The sequence below is a fragment of the Typopeltis vanoorti genome, chromosome 25 (genome assembly GCF_054136105.1).
Source record: "Typopeltis vanoorti isolate ZY-2024b chromosome 25, IOZ_Tvanoo_1.0, whole genome shotgun sequence".
NCBI lineage: Eukaryota > Metazoa > Arthropoda > Arachnida > Uropygi > Thelyphonidae > Typopeltis > Typopeltis vanoorti.
In genome coordinates this window covers 66,334,762-66,358,355 of record NC_143573.1, presented here as the reverse complement: position 1 = coordinate 66,358,355, position 23,594 = coordinate 66,334,762, and the positions used below count along the sequence as shown (strand labels likewise).

At 38.4% G+C, this 23,594-nt stretch overlaps 1 protein-coding gene across 1 annotated transcript in view; it reads right to left on the bottom strand.

Annotated features, from left to right (window-relative positions):
* The window catches only part of LOC150092814 (uncharacterized), a 740,966-nt gene that overhangs the window by 590,041 nt on the left and 127,331 nt on the right, over positions 1–23,594 (bottom strand). Inside the window, exon 4 of the mRNA XM_090414287.1 lies at positions 16,604–16,635. Within this exon, the coding sequence (XP_090270413.1) occupies positions 16,604–16,635 (32 nt within the window). The remainder of the gene's footprint in view (positions 1–16,603; positions 16,636–23,594) is intronic.

Here is a 23,594-nt window from a genome sequence, read left to right as displayed (position 1 = left end):
ACTATGGATCAAACTTCGATTCACCATTACACACCAGAATCCAAACAGCAGTCAAAGCAGTGGACAGAAGCTGACTTTCAGCACCAAAAAAGACAATGTCGGTTCCATCAGCAGGAAAGGTCATGGCATTTGGGATGCTAAAGGCATTTTGTTTATTAATTATCTTGAAAAGAGTAAAACAATAACCGGAGAATTTTTAACCAGACTAGATGAAAAAAATTCGTGAGAAAAGACCCGGTTTGCAGAAGAAAAAATCATCTTTCATTTTTCAGGACAATGTACCTGCCCACAAAGGTGTTTTGGCAATGGGAAAATTAAGGGATCTGCACTATGAATTGTTGGAACATCCACCCTATTCCCCAGATTTGGCTCCCTCTGACTTCTATCTCTTCTCAAAACTAAAACTCTTCCTCGCTGGTCAGGTCAAAAATAAATAATCTTTGAATCAAGAGGTGATTGCAGCTGTAAAGGGGTATTTTGCAGATCTTACTGAGAATCACTACAGGGACAGGATAATGGCACTACAATATTGCTGGAATAAATGTATTAGTCTTAAGGAAGATTATGTTGAAAAATAAAATTAATTTTGAAATGATAAATTCGTATTTTCATTGTTAGGCCGAGAACTTCTCAGACCACCCTTGTAGATCAACAAGAAACCTTTTTGCTTTTGTTACCTTTTGGAGAAATACCATAGAAAAGTATGGTGAGTCTCAAGCAGCTCTTGATGTCTCTAAGGTATCTCAATCTGTTTGGCACAAAAATTCCCATCATATGGTGTCTGTTTTGTGACTTTCAGAAATATATGTTTTGCTCTCTTTTTAGATGAAACCTATCTACAAAGTCGATGAATCCTTATCCCTAAACTTTGCAACTACTGTTGGGGTTCAACAATGTTTCTTTTCTTTTGTCTACAATTTTATTCTGTACAGCAATCCTAATGGTTTTTCTGATGATGGTACAAGTGAACTCCAACTTACAAACATAACGCATTCTTGGAAGTGTGTTCATAAGTTGAATGTTTTTTTTTTCATAAGGTACTGTTAAGCATGATAATGTGTCTGAAATAAATCACTTTAATACAATATTATATAACTGAAGAATTCAAAAATAATTTACTCTAAACGATCTATTAGACTAATTAATTAACTAATATGGTGACTTTTTTGGTTCCTTCATCGAAAGAAATAAAGTACAATACACATAATAAATGTTAATAATTGACAATACAAGGTCAATTTTGTATTCGTTAATTAATTATGTATCTTTACAATATGAGTTTATTATAAAAAGACATCATTTGAAAAATAATCAATTTTTTCATTTCTTCATCCATTTGTATTTAGCAGGTCAATTCTCTATTGATGCCTTTGCAGTATAGGTAAACTAGATTTTTTTTTTTTTTTTTAAATTCTGAATCCAAATTGTAAAACAGTTTCATTTCGGAGAAGGCATTCCTCAGAATTGAGGTAGATGGAATGAAAGATGGCTGGGAGCAGCAGGTTCGGTGAGCATACAGTTCCATTGTAAAGGGATAATAAGCAGCTGTTGCTGAAGTTCTTATCAATCTGACAGAAATAGGAGGCATGATGTATGCTAATTCTGCTGAACAGTTGCCATGGAAATATCTGCAAAAGAGACAATGCAGACACTGATCTATGAGAAAGTGGCTGAAGAGAGTGTAAGAGATGTGTCATTAATCAACTGATTAATGAACTTGCCCTTTTCTGAACAGCATCTAGAAATTTTAGGGAGGACTTAGGGGCACCACCCTAAATGAGAGCTGTATTCCAAAGTTGGCCAGATGTGGGATTTTTACAGAATAAATAACTAGTCGGAGGTGCCGTCTTGAATAGAAAAGGATGTCAAGTTTTTTGAAAGCTGATGTGACGCTATAGATGTGATATTATTATGCCAGGAAAGGTTTGGAGTAAGAATCAATCCAAGTAAAGAGATTTGGTTTTGACTGTTGAGCTGGGCATTATCAAAAGTAAGTGGAGATGATCGGAGATCTTTTTGCAAAGAAAACAAATAAAGTGGTGTTTTGAAATCATTGACAAGGTTATTTTCTGATCTCCAAAGTATCCTTAATTAGGGTGAAAATAACCTTATCAATGCTTTCAAAACACCACTTTGTTTGTTTTCTTTGCAAAAAAAGATCTCAGATCATCTCCACCTACTTTTGATAATGCCCAGCTCAACAGTCAAGACCAAATCTCTTTTCTTGGATTGACTCTTACTCCAAACCTTTCCAAAAGAGCTAATTGGCAACACTAATATGCAAATCTAGATCCACAAGAGATCTCCTGGCTTATATAACATACCTCTGGACTTATTCCATGGAAAGGTTTGGAAAAGCCTGTGCCATTGCACTTGCATCTCCAAGGCTTTTAATAGGGTCTGGCATTGAGGATTTCTGAACAAATTCCCATCATATGGACTACCTTTGTCCTTCTGAAATTGGATTGTCAGTTTTCTCTCAGATGTGTAATGGTATGTAATTTTCTCTCTTCTGATTTTCTTGTTAATGCAGATGTCCCTTAGGGTTCCATCATTTAACCCACTCTTCCTGATTTATATAAACGATCTGCTCTCTCTCTTTCAAATCCTATTCATAGTTTTGATAATGATAGCACTTTCCACTTGTCCGACTTATATGACAAGCCTTGCAGTGCTGAAACATCTCAAACATCTCAAACATCTCAATGCTTTCAAAACACCACTTTGTTTGTTTTCTTTGCAAAAAAAGATCTCAGATCATCTCCACCTACTTTTGATAATGCCCAGCTCAACAGTCAAGACCAAATCTCTTTTCTTGGATTGACTCTTACTCCAAACCTTTCCTGGCATAATACTATTGTGGAGATTAGGGCATCACCCTAAATCAGAGCGGTATTCCAAGGTTGGCCAGATGTGGGATTTTTACAAAATAAATAACTAGTCGGAGGTGCCATCTTGAGTAGAAAAGGATGTCAAGTTCTTTGGAAGCTGATGATGCTATAGATGCGATATTATTATGCCAGGAAAGGTTTGGAGTAAGAGTCAATCCAAGAAAAGAGATTTGGTCTTTACTATTAAGCTGGGCATTATCAAAAGTAAGTGGAGATGATCGGAGATCTTTTTGCAAAGAAAACAAACAAAGTGGTGTTTTGAAAGCATTGACAAGGTTATTTTCACCCTAATTAAGGATACTGTGGAGATCAGTGTTCAGGACACTTATTACAGATGATCTTGAAGGTTTGAGATGTTTCAGCACTGCAAGGTTTGTCATATAAGTCGGACAAGTGGAAAGTGCTATCATTATCAAAACTATGAATAGGATTTGAAAGAGAGAGAGCAGATCGTTTATATAAATCAGGAAGAGTGGGTTAAATGATGGAACCCTAAGGGACATCTGCATTAACAAGAAAATCAGAAGAGAGAAAATTACATACCATTACACATCTGAGAGAAAACTGACAATCCAATTTCAGAAGGACAAAGGTAGTCCATATGATGGGAATTTGTTCAGAAATCCTCAATGCCAGACCCTATTAAAAGCCTTGGAGATGCAAGTGCAATGGCACAGGCTTTTCCAAACCTTTCCATGGAATAAGTCCAGAGGTATGTTATATAAGCCAGGAGATCTCTTGTGGATCTAGATTTGCATATTAGTGTTGCCAATTAGCTCTTTTGGAGCTAAATTGGCAACAATTTAGTATGCTTTTTTTTTCTTCCCTAGCTCCAAAAATTTTAATCTAGCACCTAGGTATGTTATATCTAAAATCTAGCTCCTTCAGAACTAGTTTCAGCTCTTTTGAGTTGTTTTTATAACTTACTGTTAAAGAAATTGTTTTGAAAGTTTTCCAGATGTTCGTAATTAATAAGGAATTGTATTGTACGTTTGGTGCGAGCATCATACATGTTTCAAATGCATGATGACGTCAGTCAGTCACGTGGCCCAAACAGTCTACCATTTTTCACCTTAAAATTGATAGCACCACTACAAGTTAGTCTTTGCACAGTGTTCTGGTTGGTAGTTACGATAGCGAGTGGGAAGTTTTCGAAGACTGATCATAATTCGTTGCAGAAAAGAGTTGTATACCCTTCTTCAAAAATGACAAAGAGAAAAATAAAGCTTACAAGCAAAAATTTAGAAGGGAGTGGTTGTAAATAGGAATATTTAGTAAGTGGTTGTGTGAAGTTCCTGGTGACGCTACAAAAGGCCACTGTAAGTTTTTGCAGATGTGAAACATCTGCAAAACTTCCAGTGGCCTTTTGTAGCGTTAAACTAAGAAACATCTTGCTGCAGTTCCATATAAGGCTGTTCCTATTAGAAATATGCTTGTGAAAAAGTCTGATGAGACCGCGAACTTTGAAGGTAGGTTAGCATTATTTCTTTGTTGTCACTCATCATTCAACAGTTGCAATCATCTAGTAGATCTTTGCAAAAATATTATCCCAGACAGTCAAATTATTCCAAAGGTAAAAATGCACCGAACTAAGTGCTCTGCAATTGTAAAGAATATTCTAAGTGAGTATTTTGAAGAAGATCTAATTGTGGACATTGAAGATGAAAATTTCAGCTTGCTAATAGACGAATCAAATGATATCACAGTGAATAAGATTTTAGGAATGGCCATTTATTATAGCAAGAAATTCAACAAAATTATGCATACATTGCTGAGCATGGTGTTTCTAGAAAAGTGTGGTATTGTGGCTGAACTGAAAAAAGAGCTCTTGACCAAGAAACTGGACATTAAAAATCTCATTGCAATTGGTACAGACAACGCCAGTGTTATGGTTGGTGTCAATAATGGCGTTTATGAACTACTGAATATATTCCCTCCTTAATTTTAATTAGATGTGTATGCCATTCATTACAACTGGCAATGTCTCACACTTGTGCAGAATCTCTCCCAAGAAAATTAGAATTTTTAGTTGCTGAAACGTATAAGTGGTTTTCACATTCTTCTTCAAGACAAGCAGCATACAAAGAGCTGTATCAAACTATCAACGAAAATGATGCTCCTCTGAAAATTATAAGCAATTGTGCAACAAGGTGGCTCTCCATTGAACATGCAGTAGACAGAATTCTCTCAAAGTGGTTGGAATTAAAAAGTCACTTCGAAGTCGTGAGTGTGACTGAGAAATGTTACAAAGCTCAAATTTTGTGGGAGATGTACAAAGATGAAAGGAATCTGTTGTACCTTTTATTTTTGCATCCTGTTCTAGTTCAAGTTTAGCAAGCTAACAAAATTTTCGAATCTAACAGTGCAGATAAGATGATATTATTTGAAGACCTTTCTCATTTGATTCGTTCTATTGCTAATATGTTAGTGCTGCCATCATCCACAGTCGACCCTCTAGAGTCAGAGATTGATGACTATTTGGATCCCAATCCAAATCTTGGTATTAATAAGGAATTGTATTGTACGTTTGGTGCGAGTATCGTACATGTTTCAAATGCATGATGATGTCAGTCAGTCAGTCACGTGGCCCAAACAGCCTACCATTTTTCACCTTAAAATTGATAGCACCACTACAAGTTAGTCTTTGCACAGTGTTCTGGTTGGTAATTACGATAGCGAGTGGGAAGTTTTCAAAGACTGATCGTAATTCGTTGCAGAAAAGAGTTGTATACCCTTCTTCAAAAATTATAAAGAGAAAAATAAAGCTTACAAGCAAAAATTCAGATTTGAAAGAAAAATTTCAGAGTTGATGATACAAAAGAAAATAATGCAAAATGATAAGCAAAATCTTAGAAGTAGAGCAAGACAGTTTCTTCTTGGTCTCTTCAAACAGCTTAAGCAAAGGTTGCCTGAAAACTTGAATATTTTAAGAATGATCTCTTCTTTTTCTGTTGACAATACCCTAAAACATATAAAAGAACCTATTACTCCCATCTTAGAAATAATGCTGAAAACAGAAAAAGATGTTGCTGCTGCTGAATACCAGTACAATACTATCCACTTAAATCTAAAGAAGACTGTTGGTTACGAAAATCACTAAATCTCTCTTCAAACTCACTTTGCAACACGGCTAATTTTGTAGCGTATGCATCAAGAGACGAACATTTGGACTCAGCGAGAAGCTGAAAATGAGTTAAGTCTTTTTTTGCGAGTTGTGCGTCCAAAGTTTGAGCTTGACCACAAAAGCTTTAATGTGATCAAACAGAGCATACTTAAGTTGATCTTTGGATTGTAGCTGAGTATTTAGGTCATTCATATGCAACGAGATGTCGGTCACAAAGGTCAAGTCTGTCATCCACCATAGCAGGGTCACCATCAGTTACCAGACCCTCGAGGTTGGTTAAGCTAAGGTCAAAACGCTGAAGTATTTTCTTGGCTGCTTCAAGAATATCAGTGTCTTTCGTCATTCCCTTCATAGGCATGAACGCTAGCAGTTCTTCTGTCATATTGAATTGTTGATCAATGCCACAGACAAAGATAGCCAGTTGTGCTGTATCCTTCACATCTGTGCTCTCATCTAAAGCAAGTGAATATGACAATAATTCGGACGACCGTTTTTTTAAAGTTCCTTCAATGTCATTGACAAGTTCTTCGACATGTCGTGCTACAGTTACCCCAGACAAACTCGGTTTTTTTAAACACATCCTTATTATTTGGGCACAGCATATCCCCAGTGGCAATGAGACACGCTTTAGCAATTTCGCCATTCAAGAAGCCTTTTGATTTTTTAGCAATTTTTTCAGTTATTACATAACTTACTTTGATGCACACTTCACTCTCTTCACTCTGCCTTTTAAATGTACCCTGTTGGCATTTTAAATCAATTTGGAGATGGTTCACTTTGTCCACACGAAGCCGCCCTTGGTGGTCAAAATTGGACGCATGCTTTTCTCATAGTGTCATTTTATATTGTATTCTTTTGATACTGACACTGACTCATGACAAATTAAACACACTGTCTTATCGTCGATCAGCACAAAAAAGAACAATTTTTCATTAAAAACCCAACAAGAATCACTTGATTTATGCTTTTTACTCGTAGGCACCATAGTGATGGAAGGGGAACCCAAAAAATGATCCAAAATGGCCATGCAACAGTTATTATCCACTGAATATGTCTCATACTAATGAAAAAAGTCTGGCAATATAAAACCACAACAGGCTATGGCTGACACGACAAACCTGAGTGCTTATACACGAATATCACACTGTTCACAACTGACTGGCTGACTATGGATGAGATCCTCTTGTATTTATATGAAAATAACGAAGTATCAAGAACCTTCGAGATGTATCTGGAAGGCACTAGACAGCGCACTTGAATGAACTACTGCTTCAGCCATCTACCTGTGACATTAGTACTAGTAATTAAGTACCGCTTGGCATTGGTATATGGCTGAAGAAGCATATTTATTTAACATTTATTTTTATAGGATTTTATGTAAAGTATCAAATGCACAGCATTCTTTGTGAATCTGGAAAGCATCTTAAAATTCTAAATACCACAGAATAGCTTAATGGCCTGCGGGCTTCATCGAAATTAATTTTTATTTAATTGTGTTTTAATGTTAAGTAGTTATTTTTTTCAAAATGGCCGGTAGGCCACAGCAAAGAGTTCTACATGCCACAGGTGGCCCACAGGCCATGCGTTGAAGACCCCTGATCTAGAAGGTTGTTTTCACTATCAGTTAATTAATGACCACCAATATGGATTCTGCTATTCTCGTTCTACAGAAAACCTCCCCATAAATTTTACCCAACTTTGGATACAAATATGCCATGGAAATATTTGTAGGAAACTCATGTGGTTGCTTGTAATATTTCCAAGGCATCTTACCAAGCTAATATTGCCATCTCTTTCCTACCCTCTATGAATGGATGGGCAGCTTCCTCTTTTGTCATTCAGTGCATGTTATAGTGGATGACTCCCTCGTCTTGTTTACTCTCATTAATGTCAATCCTATTCATAGCTCTGCTGATGACAGTATACTCCATCCCCATCTGTAACTCACAAAACCTTGTAGTGATCAGGTGATTCAAGATTCAAGATATTCTATGGCCAATACCTTAAACACTGATCTTTTAGCCATTCTTTTAGCAGGGTGAAGATAATTTAGTAAATTTTAATGTTACAAAAGCATAATCCTACCTTGTTTCCCATAAGAAAAACTATGCTTCACTTTCCCCATGTTTGATAATTCTCTGATCACCATCAAGATCAGTTTTCTGTTCTTGGCTTGACTTTCACATCTATCATATCCTAGCAGAAGCACATCACGTTCATAGTCTTTTTAGGTAACAAAATGCTTGGTACTCTTTTTTTTTATTCTAAACAGCGCTTCTGTTTTGCTCATCACTTTATAAATCCCAAAGCCATCCAACATTAGAATATTGTTTTCACATTTGGGAAGGGGCATACCAAAAAACTTCTTCAAAATACTTGAATGTAACCAGTAGACAGCTATTAACTTAATAGATCTCTCAGTGGCTCCCTCCAACTGCTTTCCCATAGACATACTGTTTCTGCATGATGTATTTTCTATACGTATTTCCATGGATACTGCTCAACTGAACTGGCCACCACTGTTCCTCTAATCATGTATGAACATGGCAGCTACTGATTAGCATCCATATATTTGTAGACGTGTGGAGTGAGTTTGATGGGTGAAAGGACTTATACAAGATGGATGGATTGCATCTGAATGGATTCGGTGTGTGGAGACTGGAAAAAATGTTGCTGAATGAAGTGAAAGTGGATGTGCAGAATCAGAGAAACTAGAGCTGTTAAAGGGGGGGGGGTGCATATGCAGATATCAGTGAGGCAGTTGAGTGTAAGAATGTGAATAATATGCCTGCACTAGTACGAAGGACAACAAATCAGACTGGATAGTTAGTATAAGGCATCAAGATAGGGGTGGGACTAACAGGCTTCTGCACTTCATGTATACTAATGCCAGGAGTATTAGAAACACGAAGGAAGAATTTTTGGCCTTGGTTGGCTCTTCCTGGCCACAGGTTATTAGCATTAGTGAGACATGGTTGACAGAAGATGATATAGCTAGTGGGATAGAATGTGAAGGGTATAGTGTGTTCAGGAGGGACAGAGAAAAAAAAATGGTGGGAGGAGTGTTATTGATGATAGCTGATGAACTGCAGCCAAGGAGAATTGAAGTTGAACTGCAGGATAGTGAAGAGAGCATATTTGAGGCTATTTGGTGTGAGATTGAGACAAGCAGAAGAAAATATACAGTTGGGTGCTGCTATAGACCAGGTGATGGAATAGATGGTGGAGATAGTATGCATAGACAAATAGATGCAATGAGTGGAAGGAAAGTAATTATTATGGGGGATTTCAACTATGGTAACATTGATTGGAAGGAGGAGAGGACAGATGGGAGGAAGGAATTGAATTTTATGCAGTTATTAAGGAATAACAACCTGAGACAGCACGCAATGGAATATACTAGGGGTTCGAGAGTGCTTGACCTAGTAATTACAGCTGAGAATTTGACTGTATTGAATATGACCACGTTGCCACTAATTGGTGAGAGTGATCATAAGATCTAGACCTGGGAGGTGGCTAAATGCGTGGAATCTTGAATTAAAACAGGGTACATGTGGAATTATCGGGCTGGTAAGTATGACAAGCTTAGGAGATTGCTTGGTTCAGTGTCATGGCATGTAAAACTGCAAGGTTGATAGTGCATGGGAAGTGGTAAAGGAGTGTTTGAAGGAGATAATGGCTAACTATATATATACCTAGAGTCCGGATAGTAAATCAAGTAGGGGTTAAATGGATGTTAAATGTAGGGGTTAAATGGTTAAATTAACATTAAGCTTGAGCTGCAAAAAAAAAGAAACAACTGTGGAGGGAATTTAAGGAGAAAGATGACATGCAAGCACACAAACAGTATAAAGCACAGGCCAGAAGGGTAACGAGTGTGGTAAGGAAAGCAAAAGCTGATTATGAAAGGAAATTAGTCACGCAAGCTAAAGAGAATCCCAAACAGTCTTTTCGATATGCTGCAAGTAAAAGAAAAAAAGTATATGGCAGAATGATTATTTTAAGGAATGCCGATGGTAGGGAGGTAACTGAATTAGTTGATATAGTGGAATTACTGAGAGAGTACTTTGCAAGAGTATATCATTCAGGTGGTAATATCGCAGGAATAAAAGATCCAACAGGTTATACAGTATACAGGAATTGAGGTGAATAGTATATTACAAAACCTTAATGTGAATACATCTGTGAGTTTAGATGGTATACCAGTTCGGGTCTTATGTGAAGCCGCAAAAGAATTGTCAGTACCCTTGATCATTTTGTTTAATTTCAGTCTCGGGTCTGGGTTAGTCCCAAGGGGGTGGAAAGAGGAGAAAATAGTACCACTGCATAAGGGAGGTTCCAAGACGGCTGTTGCAAATTATCGACCGATCAGCATATCAGGAGTCATCGTCAAGGTTTTGGAGAAAGTAGTCAAAAGGAGAAAACAGAAATGGATAGATGATAATGGAATACTGTATGGGGGATAGCATGGTTTTGTGAAGGGCAGATCATGCCTCACTAAATTCCTCACTTTTTATAACACAGTGACCGCTAGACCTTGCTAAGGCCTTTGACAGGATACCACATGGAATTCTAATCAGCAAACTGCAGCATATGGGGATGGATATAGGGTTGGTGAGATGGATAGGAGGGTGGTTGACGGAGAGATATCACAAAGTAGTTTCTTCAGGAGTAGAGTCCAAAAGATGGCCTGTGACTAGTGGTGTGCCGCAGGGCTCTGTCCTTGGACCACTACTATTTCATTTGTTCATTAATGATATAGGAAAGGATCTGAGAGGAACTATTCATTTGTTTGCGGATGATACAAAGTTGGGTAGAGCAATAGTGAATGCACATGATGTCAAAATTTTGCAAGGTGATTTGAATAGATTGGGGACTGGGCTAAAGAGAATGGTTGTCAATTTAATGTGGCAAAGTATAAGGTTATGCATTTTGGGGTGAAAATATTAGCAGCAATATACGGCATTGGTGGAACTGTACTCCAGGAGATTGACGAAGCCAGGGATTTGGGGGTGTTGGTGGATACGGAGTTGAAGTTTAGGGGGCACATTGCAAAAGTGGCTAAATCAGCTCATCAAATCTTGGTTACTGAAGAATACTTTGACAAGCAGAGACAAGCAAGTTATTGTTCCTCTGTAACGAGACTTGATAAGACCCCATCTTGACTACTGTGCCCAGATCTGGGCGCCAAGGTTTCTTCTTGATGGGGAGGAGGTAGAGAGGATCCAGAGGCGAGTGACCAAGATGATAGCAGGTCTATGGAATGAACCTTATGAGAACAAGTTAGAGTTTTGTGGGTTGCAGGTTGCAGACATTGGTTGATAGGAGGAAGAGGGGTAATATGATTGAGACATTCAAATTACTGAAGGGTTTCCATAAGATTAATTCAGAGAATATTTTTCAGAACAGGTCTGGTGGTGAGAGGACTAGGGGCCATCCATGGAAACTGGGCAAGAGTGTGGTTAGCAAAAGTGTTAGGACTAGGTTTTTTGCATGGAGAGTGGTGAATGAGTGGAATAAGTTGACAGAGTCTGTTGTGTGCACCATGACTGTCAGTGGGTTCAAGACAAGGTATGATAGATACTGTGTGGAAGCTGAATAGTTGTTGACATGATGTTTAGGGCCTCCCTCGATGAGTCTAAGGACTCCTTGGAGTTGCCCATAATAATATTAATAATAATAATGTACCATTCAGCACCAAATCAACTTCTGGTACTTTTCTTTTTTCCCCTTTGTTGGAAGACTATTCCAATAGTCTTCTCCATGCAATGGTATGGAGAAGACTACTGGAATTGGAATAGTCTTCCCAATACCATTTTTCCCCAATGAATATTGCCCCCCCAAAAAAACTATTCCAGAAACACATTAACAGATTCCTTTCTTCTCTCTAATCATTTGTCTACACACACACACATGCATGCGAGGCACTGTCATGTTATAGCCCACACATTCAAATTACTGAAGGGTTTCTATGAGATTAATTTAAAAAAAAAAGAAACCTATATTAGTAGAAATGCTCCAGGAGATGGAGAACACAAGAACAAGTATACTAAGGATGCATAGCACCAATAAGGAACAAGGAAATTGAAATGGAGAAAGTGAAAGGTAAGTTTTTAAAATTGTACTGCCTGTTGGCATGTTGAATGTGAATTGAATTGAAGATTTGCAGAGTTTGGTAGAAAAGTGGAGGTGTGATATGATTGGTGTGCTGGTAAGAGGAACTTACATATGCAGAGAAAACACAAGCACAGCATGGTTCATAGAGGACTACTGGACTATTTGAAGTTATGACTGAAGCAACTAATGCTATGGAGTCAATGTATTATGTCTGTTCATTGCTTATATTCTTCTGGAAGGTCTGAATGTTTTGCAGGATTTGTGAACAACAAGCAGGAAATGCTGGAGAAGGTGAAAGGAGATTTACTAAAACTGCAGTGATTGTGGAATGTTGTATGTGAAGCTAGATTGAAGGAAATGGATTTGCAGAAGAGTGCTTACAGTGAAAGCAGAATGCACTACAAGAGCAGGTAGAGATTAGGGATATGCTGAATGAGTTTAAAATGTGAGATGATAATATATTGTTACGTCGCTATTTCGCGGAATATTTGTTCTGAGCCTCGTATATGGCCTGTTAACGTGCTTTCCTGTGACCTGGGATCTAAAGCTCCCTCGGATTATGGACTCTAACAAATTTGTTTGTTCTGTGCCAGTTAGAGTCACCCCTTGAATGTCGCAGGCCCTTCCTAAATCCGACGTTTATCTTACTTGACCCAAGTAAGGTAGAACGGTGTACGGATTCAGGGATTTTGCAGTCGTGCCCTCTCCTAGCCTTACTAAATTTATTTAGATACTCTTCCCCTTTTATCACAGTTTGTGTGTTGGTGAGTGGCAGTGTCGTTCTCAAACACAATTCAGTGACCAGGATTTAACAAGAAACACAAAGTTTAATTTTAACAAGATTAGGACACATAGAACATAAATCATTCAATCAGTTAATTATTATTTCAAACTTTAAACGCTCTACATGGTAATACATGACAATTTCAAATAGGACAAGATTGCTATTTTCTAAGAATGTTATAGAATGTTATATACTATTAATTATCTGAACATGGATCTCTGGAGAGATCGCTAAAATGACACATATATGCACAATGTGAAGATCACATGACATGGGTCTTTGGACTACTGGTCCAAGGTCTCTATAAGTTCCAATACCGACAAATAGTCTCAGCTTCCTTTGCTAATGAAAAGTCCTAGCTGCTTCCCCTTCAACAATTAACATATTTTAGATATAGCAAAGTTTTACATTACCATTTGGTGCAGCATATAGTCACACTTCGTCACCACGTGCAAGTCACGTGCAAACCCTGGTTGGACTTTACTCGCTTTGTAGAGCACTCTCCCTTTTGGATCAATGCACACTGGAACTTTGCTGTCGGTGAGAATTTTTTGCCATGCATCTCCAGGACTTATGAACCCTTCTACAAGGACATCGCAGTTGAGGTTCCACTTGGTCCTGAGCTTCTTCTTCGGTCTGCACTTAGAGGTTTTCGTCAGACTTCATCCGACCATCCGCACTGACACCCCTTTGTTCTACGGCCGACGCTTCCTGCCCTCTGTGCTTCGATCACATCCCCTTTATTTTTTTCACCTTCCTGCTTCACGTTCTCTGTACTCTCCCCCCCTTTTTTTATACTATCAGCTATCAACATTACTGACATAAGGGGTGAAGCAAAAGCTTTTCATATTTCTGGTTATCTTGAGAGAAACTGTGAGTGGAGAAAGTTTATGAGCTAATTGCTCGTCCTGAGTGGGCCAGGAGATTAGTCCTCAGTGTTGAAGTTTAGGATGGCTTTAGGTCTTTTATGTTTGAAATAATCCATTGCATCATAATCTGCAGTCAGTTGGATCAGTTTGTTAGGGTGCACAGATGCTTTTGAGAAGAACTGGATTGCTATAGTCTGCATGAAAGTGTAAATATAGGGGATATCTGTGTCCCGACGTAGCTGGACAGTTTGGATGAACCATGGGGCACCCAGGATCACTCTGAGACATTTATTCTGGATACGTTGTAGTTTGAGAATATTAGAATTTGAAGTATGACTACAGGCCGGTGAAGCATAGGCGAGTATTGGACGAATCATCAGTTTGTATATGAGAAGTTTGATTCCGGTGCTCAGCTTACTATTTCTGTTAATTAGCGGGTAGAGCTGGGCTATGGATTTTGATGTGTTTGCACACAGAGTCTTGATATGGGAGCAGAAAGTCAGTTTTCTGCCCAGTATTACACCAAGATATTTGATCTCATTTTTCCATGGAATTTTAGTGTTGAAAAGGAGAATATATTCTTTAGGAAGCAGTGATCTTCTGGAGAATAGGACGGCTACACTCTTCAGGGGATTCACTTGGAAGCGTAATTTAGAAAAGTATTGTTCGGTTAGCAGTAGGCTTTCTTGCAGTTTCTTGATGGCTAGGTGAGGCTTTAAAGATCTGGCTAATATCGCTGTATCATCAGCGTAAAGGGCTTTAATTGAAGATAATGGGTTGTGTGGTATATCATACAAGTATAAGGAGAATAGGATTGGTGCTAGTAAGGAACCTTGTGGAACTCCAGCCAAGATGCGTTTTTGAGTTGAGACCACCCCACATATCCTGACATGCATGCGCCTATCGTAGAGGTATGCCTTTATAAGATGAATGATTCCGACTGGTACACCAGATGATATCAGTTTGTATAGCAAACCATAATGCCAAACCTTGTCAAATGCACTGGCTATGTCAAGGAAAACAGCCCCAGTGCATTGACGCTAGTTAAAACCCGTGATGATGTGTTCCACCAATTTGTGTATTTGCTGTGTGGTGCTATGTGACTGTCGGAAACCAAACTGCTCCTCAGGCAGGATATTTAATCAGAGTACTGAATCTTGAAGTCTGGTAAGAATTACCTTCTCGGCAATTTTGCCGAGATTAGAGATGAGGCTGATTAGTCTGTAATTTTGAGGCAATCTGGGATCTTTTCCAGGTTTATGGATCGGTATTATGTCCGATAGTTTCCAGTAGGAAGGGAACCCTCTTTTTTCCGACCACCAACTCCTATTGTACTGCAGCTTTCAGTCACGGTCGTTTCAATGACGTTGCACTTGAATGTGTGAGAGAGGCTCCTCCCAGAGAATTGTCCATGTTTGTCTCTTTTCGCAAACCTTGCTTGTAAGGATCACTAATGAGTTTGCCATGGTCATGACCTCAGGGCCCTTAGTCACCACTGAAGTATGCACTGTTTCACACAGCCTATTCTTGGGTTGGTCGTCACATATGTCGCCTCACTACAAATTCGTATATCCCTTTTCCTTGACATATCACATACAACATAACCTACAGTGTTTTTTCCCTCATTTAATATTTACATGATACACTTTACCCCCCCCCTTCTTTTTATTTATAATACAATTTGCACCAGTAGTACAGGTATCTTTTGATTTAGGCTCTGTTCTTGTTGGATCCTGAATGAAAGTCTGTCTAGTAATGGCAGGCCTCATTCATGATCCAACAATATATAGTGTTAACTTTCTGTAATGAGTATGGAAAGTCTTTGTAGGCTCAAACAGACTTGTGCTTTTAGAATAACATATAAACTGATTAAATCTATACAAGTAATTCTGGTTCTTGAACACATAAACGAAACAGTGATTTGTGTTGTCAAGAATCAAAACTAGAGTCTGGCATGTAGCGAAAGCGTTGGTAAAAATATAAAAAAATCTGAATTTCATGGTAAACTCAGAAAGTTAATGAAGCAGCTGTAGAAAAAACATTCATATTGAAAATTCCTTGCAAGTAAATCAGCAGGTGCCCTAAGAGAATACAGAGAAAAATATAAGAAAGCTAAGCTATGTGTAAAAATAACTAAACAAAAGCCGTGGGAAGACTGGTAAGAATATATAATCCATTTGACATGTTGTCAACAGTCATGAATTCACAGGGAATGCACTTGGTTGCTAATTACCAGAGGACTGATGACCTCAGAAAAGGCAAGACTTTATATAAGCTGCTATGAATAAGCATGACTTTTCTACCAACTTCTAATGCTGAGATTTAAAAATACTGAAGATGATAAATTTATATTTATAAATTCCATTAGTAATCAATAGAACAAAGTTAGTTTTAAAAATAAAAACTGAATATGGTAATTTTAAAAGAGGACTTTTCTCTCTCTCTCTCTCTCTGGATGAGTATTTGACTCCAAGAGTTAATGTAAAAATAATAACAATATATTGAAAGGGAAAAAGATCCAAATTAGATGTTATATTAAATAATGAACTCACAGTGAAAATATCTCACTCACTCACTGATTTATAATAATAATAAAAAAAACTGGCATTCTGTGACTGATATAAGAGAATACGCATACGTATAGCATTACACAATATACGCAACACATCTAACCATGAGTTATTAGAATACCAGTCAATATATATAAGGTACAATTTAATGTGGGATGCAACGTTAAAAAATATACATACATATATAAACTGCCGTAAAATATACCATATAACTGTCATTAGTTCAGTCTGTCAACTTTAAAACTTACCTTATAGTCGTCTGGCTCTTCCTTCGGAGATGCTGCAAAGAAAAGAAAAACAATTACTCCACACTGCAGCACACTAGCGCTCCATAAACTCACTGACACGCTTTTCACGCAGTCTCTCGCAATCAATATCTAAGAACAGCGTAGTTCTTATATATATATATGTGTGTGTGTGTGTTTACGGAAAATTTAAAGAAAGCAACAAGTGGAAGTTACGGAAAAATGTTTATAACAATTATATATAAAAAGCTACATATAATTCACATTTCATACGAACATTGAAAACTCCAGTACGTAATTAAGGAACATATAGTAAGATTCCGAGGAAAAAAAAGAAGAAAAAAAAGGCAGCATTAGTGTATAATAATATGCCAATTGACGCAAAGATAACAATATATTCGTGAGCAGAACAGAATTTATTTTATTGCCTTTTGAGCGGCGGCACAAAACTGATATTAATAGTACGTAATTAAGGAACATATAGTAAGATTCCGAGGAAAAACAGAAGAAGAAGAAAAAGGCAGCATTAGTGTATAATAATATGCCAATTGACGCAAAGATAATATATTCGTGAGCAGAACAGAATTTATTTTATTGCCTTTTGAGCGGCGACTCAAAACTAATATCAATAAGTATATAAAGGGAAAACACGTAAAAGTTGCTTTAGGGAAAATTCTGAAATTTTGCAGAGGAGTCCAAGTGTAGTGGTCGACAGTTGTAGGTGTCATCCCGCGATGAGTCTTCGGACTCCTTGGAGGTGTCACGAATAATAATAATAATTATTATTATTATACTTGTTCTGCAAAGTCTGGTTTGCAAAAGTCAGCTAATTCATATTTCACAACTTTTTTTTTTCTGAGAGGATTCATGTGTCAAATATATTGCAAAAATTAGCTTAAGAAACTTGTTAATGTAATTTAAATTATTAATATTTCTATTATGTGTCATTCGACTATAGTCTGATAGGTTTCGACTTCACACACGTCTGACAAAATATTATGTTGGCACGATTCTAACAACAAACATGTTTTCCATTTTACTATAAACAATCATGTTTATAAAAAAAAAAAAAATCCAAACGTATTGTCATATATAAACAACTCACAGAAAACATGTATATGTAAAAATTAACAAATGTTGACTAAAGTGGGAAAACACATAAAAAATCAACTTCCAAATAACTAATGTTCACGAGGAACGTTTACGACTTTTGATGTGATCGGAAGCGTTATTTTAAGGTGTGAATGGAGAATTGACGAAAAACTTTTGAAAGTGATACTTGTTGCAAATGTGTCCTGAAGATCACGCCATTTTATATCAGTGCTCTTACCCAAAAAATTCCGAGTCCTGCAGAAGTGCCGGCAAAGCTACAACTGCACGGTAAGCGGGTTTTTTTTTTTTCAGCTTCAAATACTTCTCATTGACAGATATGGAAAAACAGTTAAACGAGAAAATATTTGAGGAAGTAAATCGGGAATTTATTAGACTAGGCGAGCTACTTAACAACAACAATTGGCCGGGAAAGGTGAAACTTTATGATAAGTTTTCCCCGGCAAGTGTCATAGACGTTGACGCCGAGAAAATTGAAGATCAGTTAGAATAGGTGATCTCCACTCCTTCAGATTTTCAAGAGGTCCGCGCACTCAAAAAGTGGAGAACAACAGTTTAACCACTCAAAGACAACATAATGGAACAAGATGGTCAAGTTTCGGACTCCATTGCTTCTCCCAAAGAAATGGTGCCTCCAATCATTCTAAGAGAAAAACACAGATGAGCAGCTGTAAGATCTACAATGTCCAATTTACACATTGGCTATATAAAGGCCAAAAATGTGGATGAGGGTATAAAGATACATCCTGCAACGGTGACAGATTATAGAAGGTTGACTAAAGAAATGGACGACAGAGGTATTCAGTATCATACCTTCTCGCTAAGCTAGGGAAAAAAAATTTTAAGTGGTCCTCCATGGAGTCTGTGAAGACATTGATAAAGAAGACATAGCTGCTGATCTTGTAGGATCTGCCTCCAGTTAAGGTCAGCAGAATGTACAGATCCAACAAGACTCCCATGCCGTTAGTCCTTGTAGAGATCCACAACGTATACAAAAATATCTACAACTTAAAAACAATCTGCGGGCTCATTGTCACACATTGAACCATTCCAGAAAAGGGCATCTTCTAGGCAATGCCACAGGTGTCAAAAGTTTGGCCATGCCCAGAAACTATGTAAAGCTGAGTTTAAATGTCTGAAATGTGGGGATAGCCACCCAACCAATATCTGCACAAAGCCAAAAACCACCTTGGCTAAATGTGCCAACTGCAGTGGTCCTCACCTCCCAACTATAAGGGATGTATTCAGCACCCAAAGAACAGACGGATGGAGACAGCCAAACAGTCCTCCTCCTCTAGTACAAGAACACCAGAGGCCCCTGCACCACAGCCGGAGGATCGGCAGCCACAGTCGGAGACCTTCAAAGATAGAGGGAGCCAAAGGTAAACAAGTTATGCTGATGTGGCCCGTACAAACAAATCAGCACCTACAAACCTGACAGCTGTTATTACGGCCTCTCTAGCAAACATGCTACAAGACTTCAGCCTGTCAAACCCTTCAGCAACTTCCACTAAAAGATTTTTACATGAAACACAGGCCATCCTCACAGCACTTATAGATGAGTAGAAACAAACTTATTCCAGCCTCTCTTCAGATCATTGAATGGAATGCAAATGGCCTTAGAAATAAAATTCTGGAATTCAAAGATTTCACCTATAGGTATCAGCCAGATATTATACTAATTAGCGAGACACATCTAAGACCCTCAATCAACCCTAAAATAAGGGGTTATCTGCTATATAGAAATGACAGGTTAATCTACAGAGGCAGCAGCACTGCCATCGTCATTAAAAATTACATCAAGCACCATTCTGTAAACAACCCTTCAACCACTAACCTTGAGATCACAGGCAAGAAGTATTCACCAGCTAGGCTGGCAGACACTGAAAATCTACTCAGCTTACAACCCACCCCTAAAAACTCTATTGCACTCTGATCTAAATGCCATCTTAGGTGCCAGAGAGTCCACCATTACTGCCGGTGATTTGAACTCCAAGCACCCTGCCTGGAATTGTAGAACCACCAACAAGAATGGCTGCATCCTTTCCAACTACATAGGATCAAACTATGCTGTTGTGGCAGACCCCACTGAACAAACTCATATTAGAACGTTTGGCACTGCTGACATCCTGGATATAGCTATCCTGCAAGATATTAAGCTTCAATACAGCCTAAAATCATTATATGAGTTATCATCTGATCACAACCCAATTCTACTACAGCTGAGAAAACAAGAATACCTGTCTCCTCCCTCTCACTCCTATTTATTGTGGGAAAGATTGTCGAAAGTGCTCAGGGATTGTATTGGACCTGTTCCTCACATATGTACAAAAGAAGTTGTAGAATCTGCAGTTACAAGCCTCACCCAACAAATTAACTCCACTATAATGGTAGCCACCTCCTACGTATATGTCCCAAGCCTGGTCGTTTGCCTGAAGACATTATGAACTTGATCAGAGAAAAAAACAGAGCCAGGAAAAGATTTCATAACACTCGTGCGCCACAAGACAAAACAGTTCTAAATAGACTAAATGGGGCAGTGAGAAATGCACTCAAGGCTCACAGAGACCAGGTATGGGGAAAAAAAAGTTAGCCTCTATCTCACCTACTGATCACTCTGTCTGGGGACTACTGAAAAATATCAGAAACTAAGGCAGATCCCTTCCCCCAATATTTTCTGACGAGGACCTTATTCACACAGATGTAAACAAGGCAGAAGCCATAGCAAAAAATTTAGAAGATCAGTGCAAACCTTCATGTGAAAACATAGACTTCGATCACATATATAAAATCCACAGGCAGGTCAGACACTCACTCAAACTTCCTGATACTAGTGCTGACCATACTGCACTCACATCACCTGCTGAAATATATGATATTATTAAAAATTTAAAGAACAAAAAGAAGTTCCTCGGCCAGATGGCACCACAAACAGGGTGATCAAGCTGCTGCCCCAAAAAGCTGTGTGCACCTGACCATAATAATAAATGCAATCTTAATATTACCACTATTTTCCTTCCACCTGGAAACTGGCTGATGTAATTCCTATACATAAGCCAGGCAAGGACCCACACCTATCTCAAAATTATTGTCCAATCAGTCTCATCTCCAACCTGGGTAAGGGTGCGGAAAACGTCATCCTCTCACGACTTCAAACCTCAGTAAATGAACTAGACATCCTTCATAAGAACAGTTCGGTTTTTGGCAACACCATAGTACTACCCAGCAAATCCACAGAACTGGGGAATATATTACCACCAGCTACAACTGGTGTCAATACATGGGAGCTGTTTTTCTTGATCTATCCAAACCATTTGACAAAATATGGCACTGCAGATTGCTACACAAACTTAGCTGGTATCTCACTAAAAATGGTACATTTAATTAAATCACATTTACAGAACAGAACCATGCAAGTCAAGATCAATGATACTACCTCATCTCATCGCCATATCCCACACAAACCGAATGTCATCCATCATGGCCCTAAATGCGGATGACATAGCATTGTTAGCCAGATCTCTCCGACCACGCTTCATTACTAGAGGGCTTCAAGAAAACCTTCTAAAATTAGAGAGATGGTTCTCCAAATGGAGACTGGAAGTAAATCCCCAAAAAAGGTCAGCCAGTCTCTTCACGAAAAGGTCGATATCTCCTGCAGGAGACGTCACACTATTCAATACCAAAATTCCCTGGCAGACAGAAACAAAATACCTTGGTGTCGTCCTCAACAAAAAATTAACTTTTAACCAACACATCAAGGCTACTTGTGCAAAGGCATCTAAAGCCATCGCCCAGATCTACCCCCTAATTAACAGGAACAGCAAGCTAAACATCAGAATCAAATCGCTTTTATCCAAGCTGATGACCCGTCCTATAGTCACTTACACTTCTCCAGCCTGGTGCCACACCTCCACTACAAATATAATCAAACAGCAGCATGTGCAAAATGATCCTGAACACCCCATGGTTCGTCAGAAATAATCAACTTCATTGAGATACAAATATTCCTTATATTTTCTGTTTCCTAAATCTTTAGTGACAAAGTTATTATTATTATTATTATTATGGGCAACTCCAAGGAGTACATAGACTCATCAAGGGAGGCCCTAACATCATGTAAAGAACAACTATTCACCATTCACACAGTATCTATCGTACTTTGCCTTGAACTCATTTACAGTCATGGCACCTACAACAGACTCTGGCAGCTTATTCCACTCATTCACCACTCTCTAAGTAAAAAACCTAGCTCTAACATCCTTGCTAACCACACTCTTGCCCAGCTTCCATGTATGGCCAATAGTCCTCCCACCACCAGTCCTATTCTCAAAAATATCTTCTGAGTTAATCTTATAATAACCCTTCAGTAATTTGAATGTCTCAATCATATCACCCCTTTTCCACCTATCAACCAATTTCTGCAACCCACAAATCTTCAATCTGTTCTCATAAGGTTCATTCCATAGACCTGCTATCATCTTGGTCACTCATCTCTGGATCTTCTCCAACTCCTCCCCATCCAGAAGAAACCCTGGCACCCATATCTTGACTAATGTGGCCAAGATATGGGTACCTCCTAAATTTCAACTCCCTATCCACCAACACTCCCAAATCCCTGGCCTCGTCAATCTCCTGGAGTACAGTTCCACCAATGTGATATACTGCTGCTAATCTTTTCACCCCAAAATGCATAACCTTACATTTTGCCACATTAAATTGACATCCATTCGCCTCAGCCCAATCCTCCAAACTATCCAAATCATCCTGCAAAATTTTGATATCCAGTGCACTCACTATTGCTCTACCCAACTTTGCATCCTCGGCAAACAAATGAATAGTTCCTCTCAGATCCTTTCCTATATCATTAATGATATAGGAAAGGATCTGATCTCTCTTCACTGTCATACTGCAGCAACACACTCACCATCCTAACTCTCTCACTCTTCTCTTTTGCTACCTCAAGTAATTCCTTCAAATCCTCTCTCATAGCCATTTTGTCTCCTTTCAAATCATTCGTTCCTGCTACTACTATCAATTCTTTCACCCTCTGCTTTTGCGCTCCAATAGACTCGCTGACATCCTTAATGTTCACACCAGGTTGGTACGATTTTGTCAAACTCTCATCTATCACACCTCTTACTAAAGAATCATACAACACGCACTCTTTCATTTTGTTTACACTGACGATCATACTCCTATTTTTCTTATCATACTTTTGCCGTTTATTAGTTGGTATGCTCTTTAAACGTTTTTGCCAATGCTCCAGCTACCAATTCACCCTATGTATCGTTCCGCGCAACCGTGTGAACTCACTCATTGCATCTGTCTCATCATCTTTATTATCAGTTAATCCATTCATTCGTTCTATATTTTTACCTTCATTCTCACTTTCAACGCCACTCTCACACCTATCTGGTACTACCTCACAAATATCGCTATTCATACTTCTCATATCACTATTTTCTACATTCTAACTTTCAACAACGATATCACTCTCACGACCTGAAACACATTTTAAATCCTCACATTCCTTACACTTTCTGCACACATTCACTCCACTAACATTGTCTAACCAGACTCCAACCATAATAAATTTAGTTTAATCTTAATCCTTTATCCAAGTGTGTGCAAACAAAGTTTGTTTTGCATTATGGAGATACTGAGATAGGACTGGGGTAAAGTGGTACAACACCGGGCGACTCCTTGCAAAGGTGGAGCAAGCTACCAACACTCCTATCTCAGTATCTCCATAATGCAAAACACATCTCCTTGCAGATATGTATAATGTTATGCATTAAGGGAAGGGCCACTACCCAGACTAGTTTCGACCTTTATTGAGGTCTCTTCAGTGGGAGCCAGCATACGAGGCAGCAGATATATT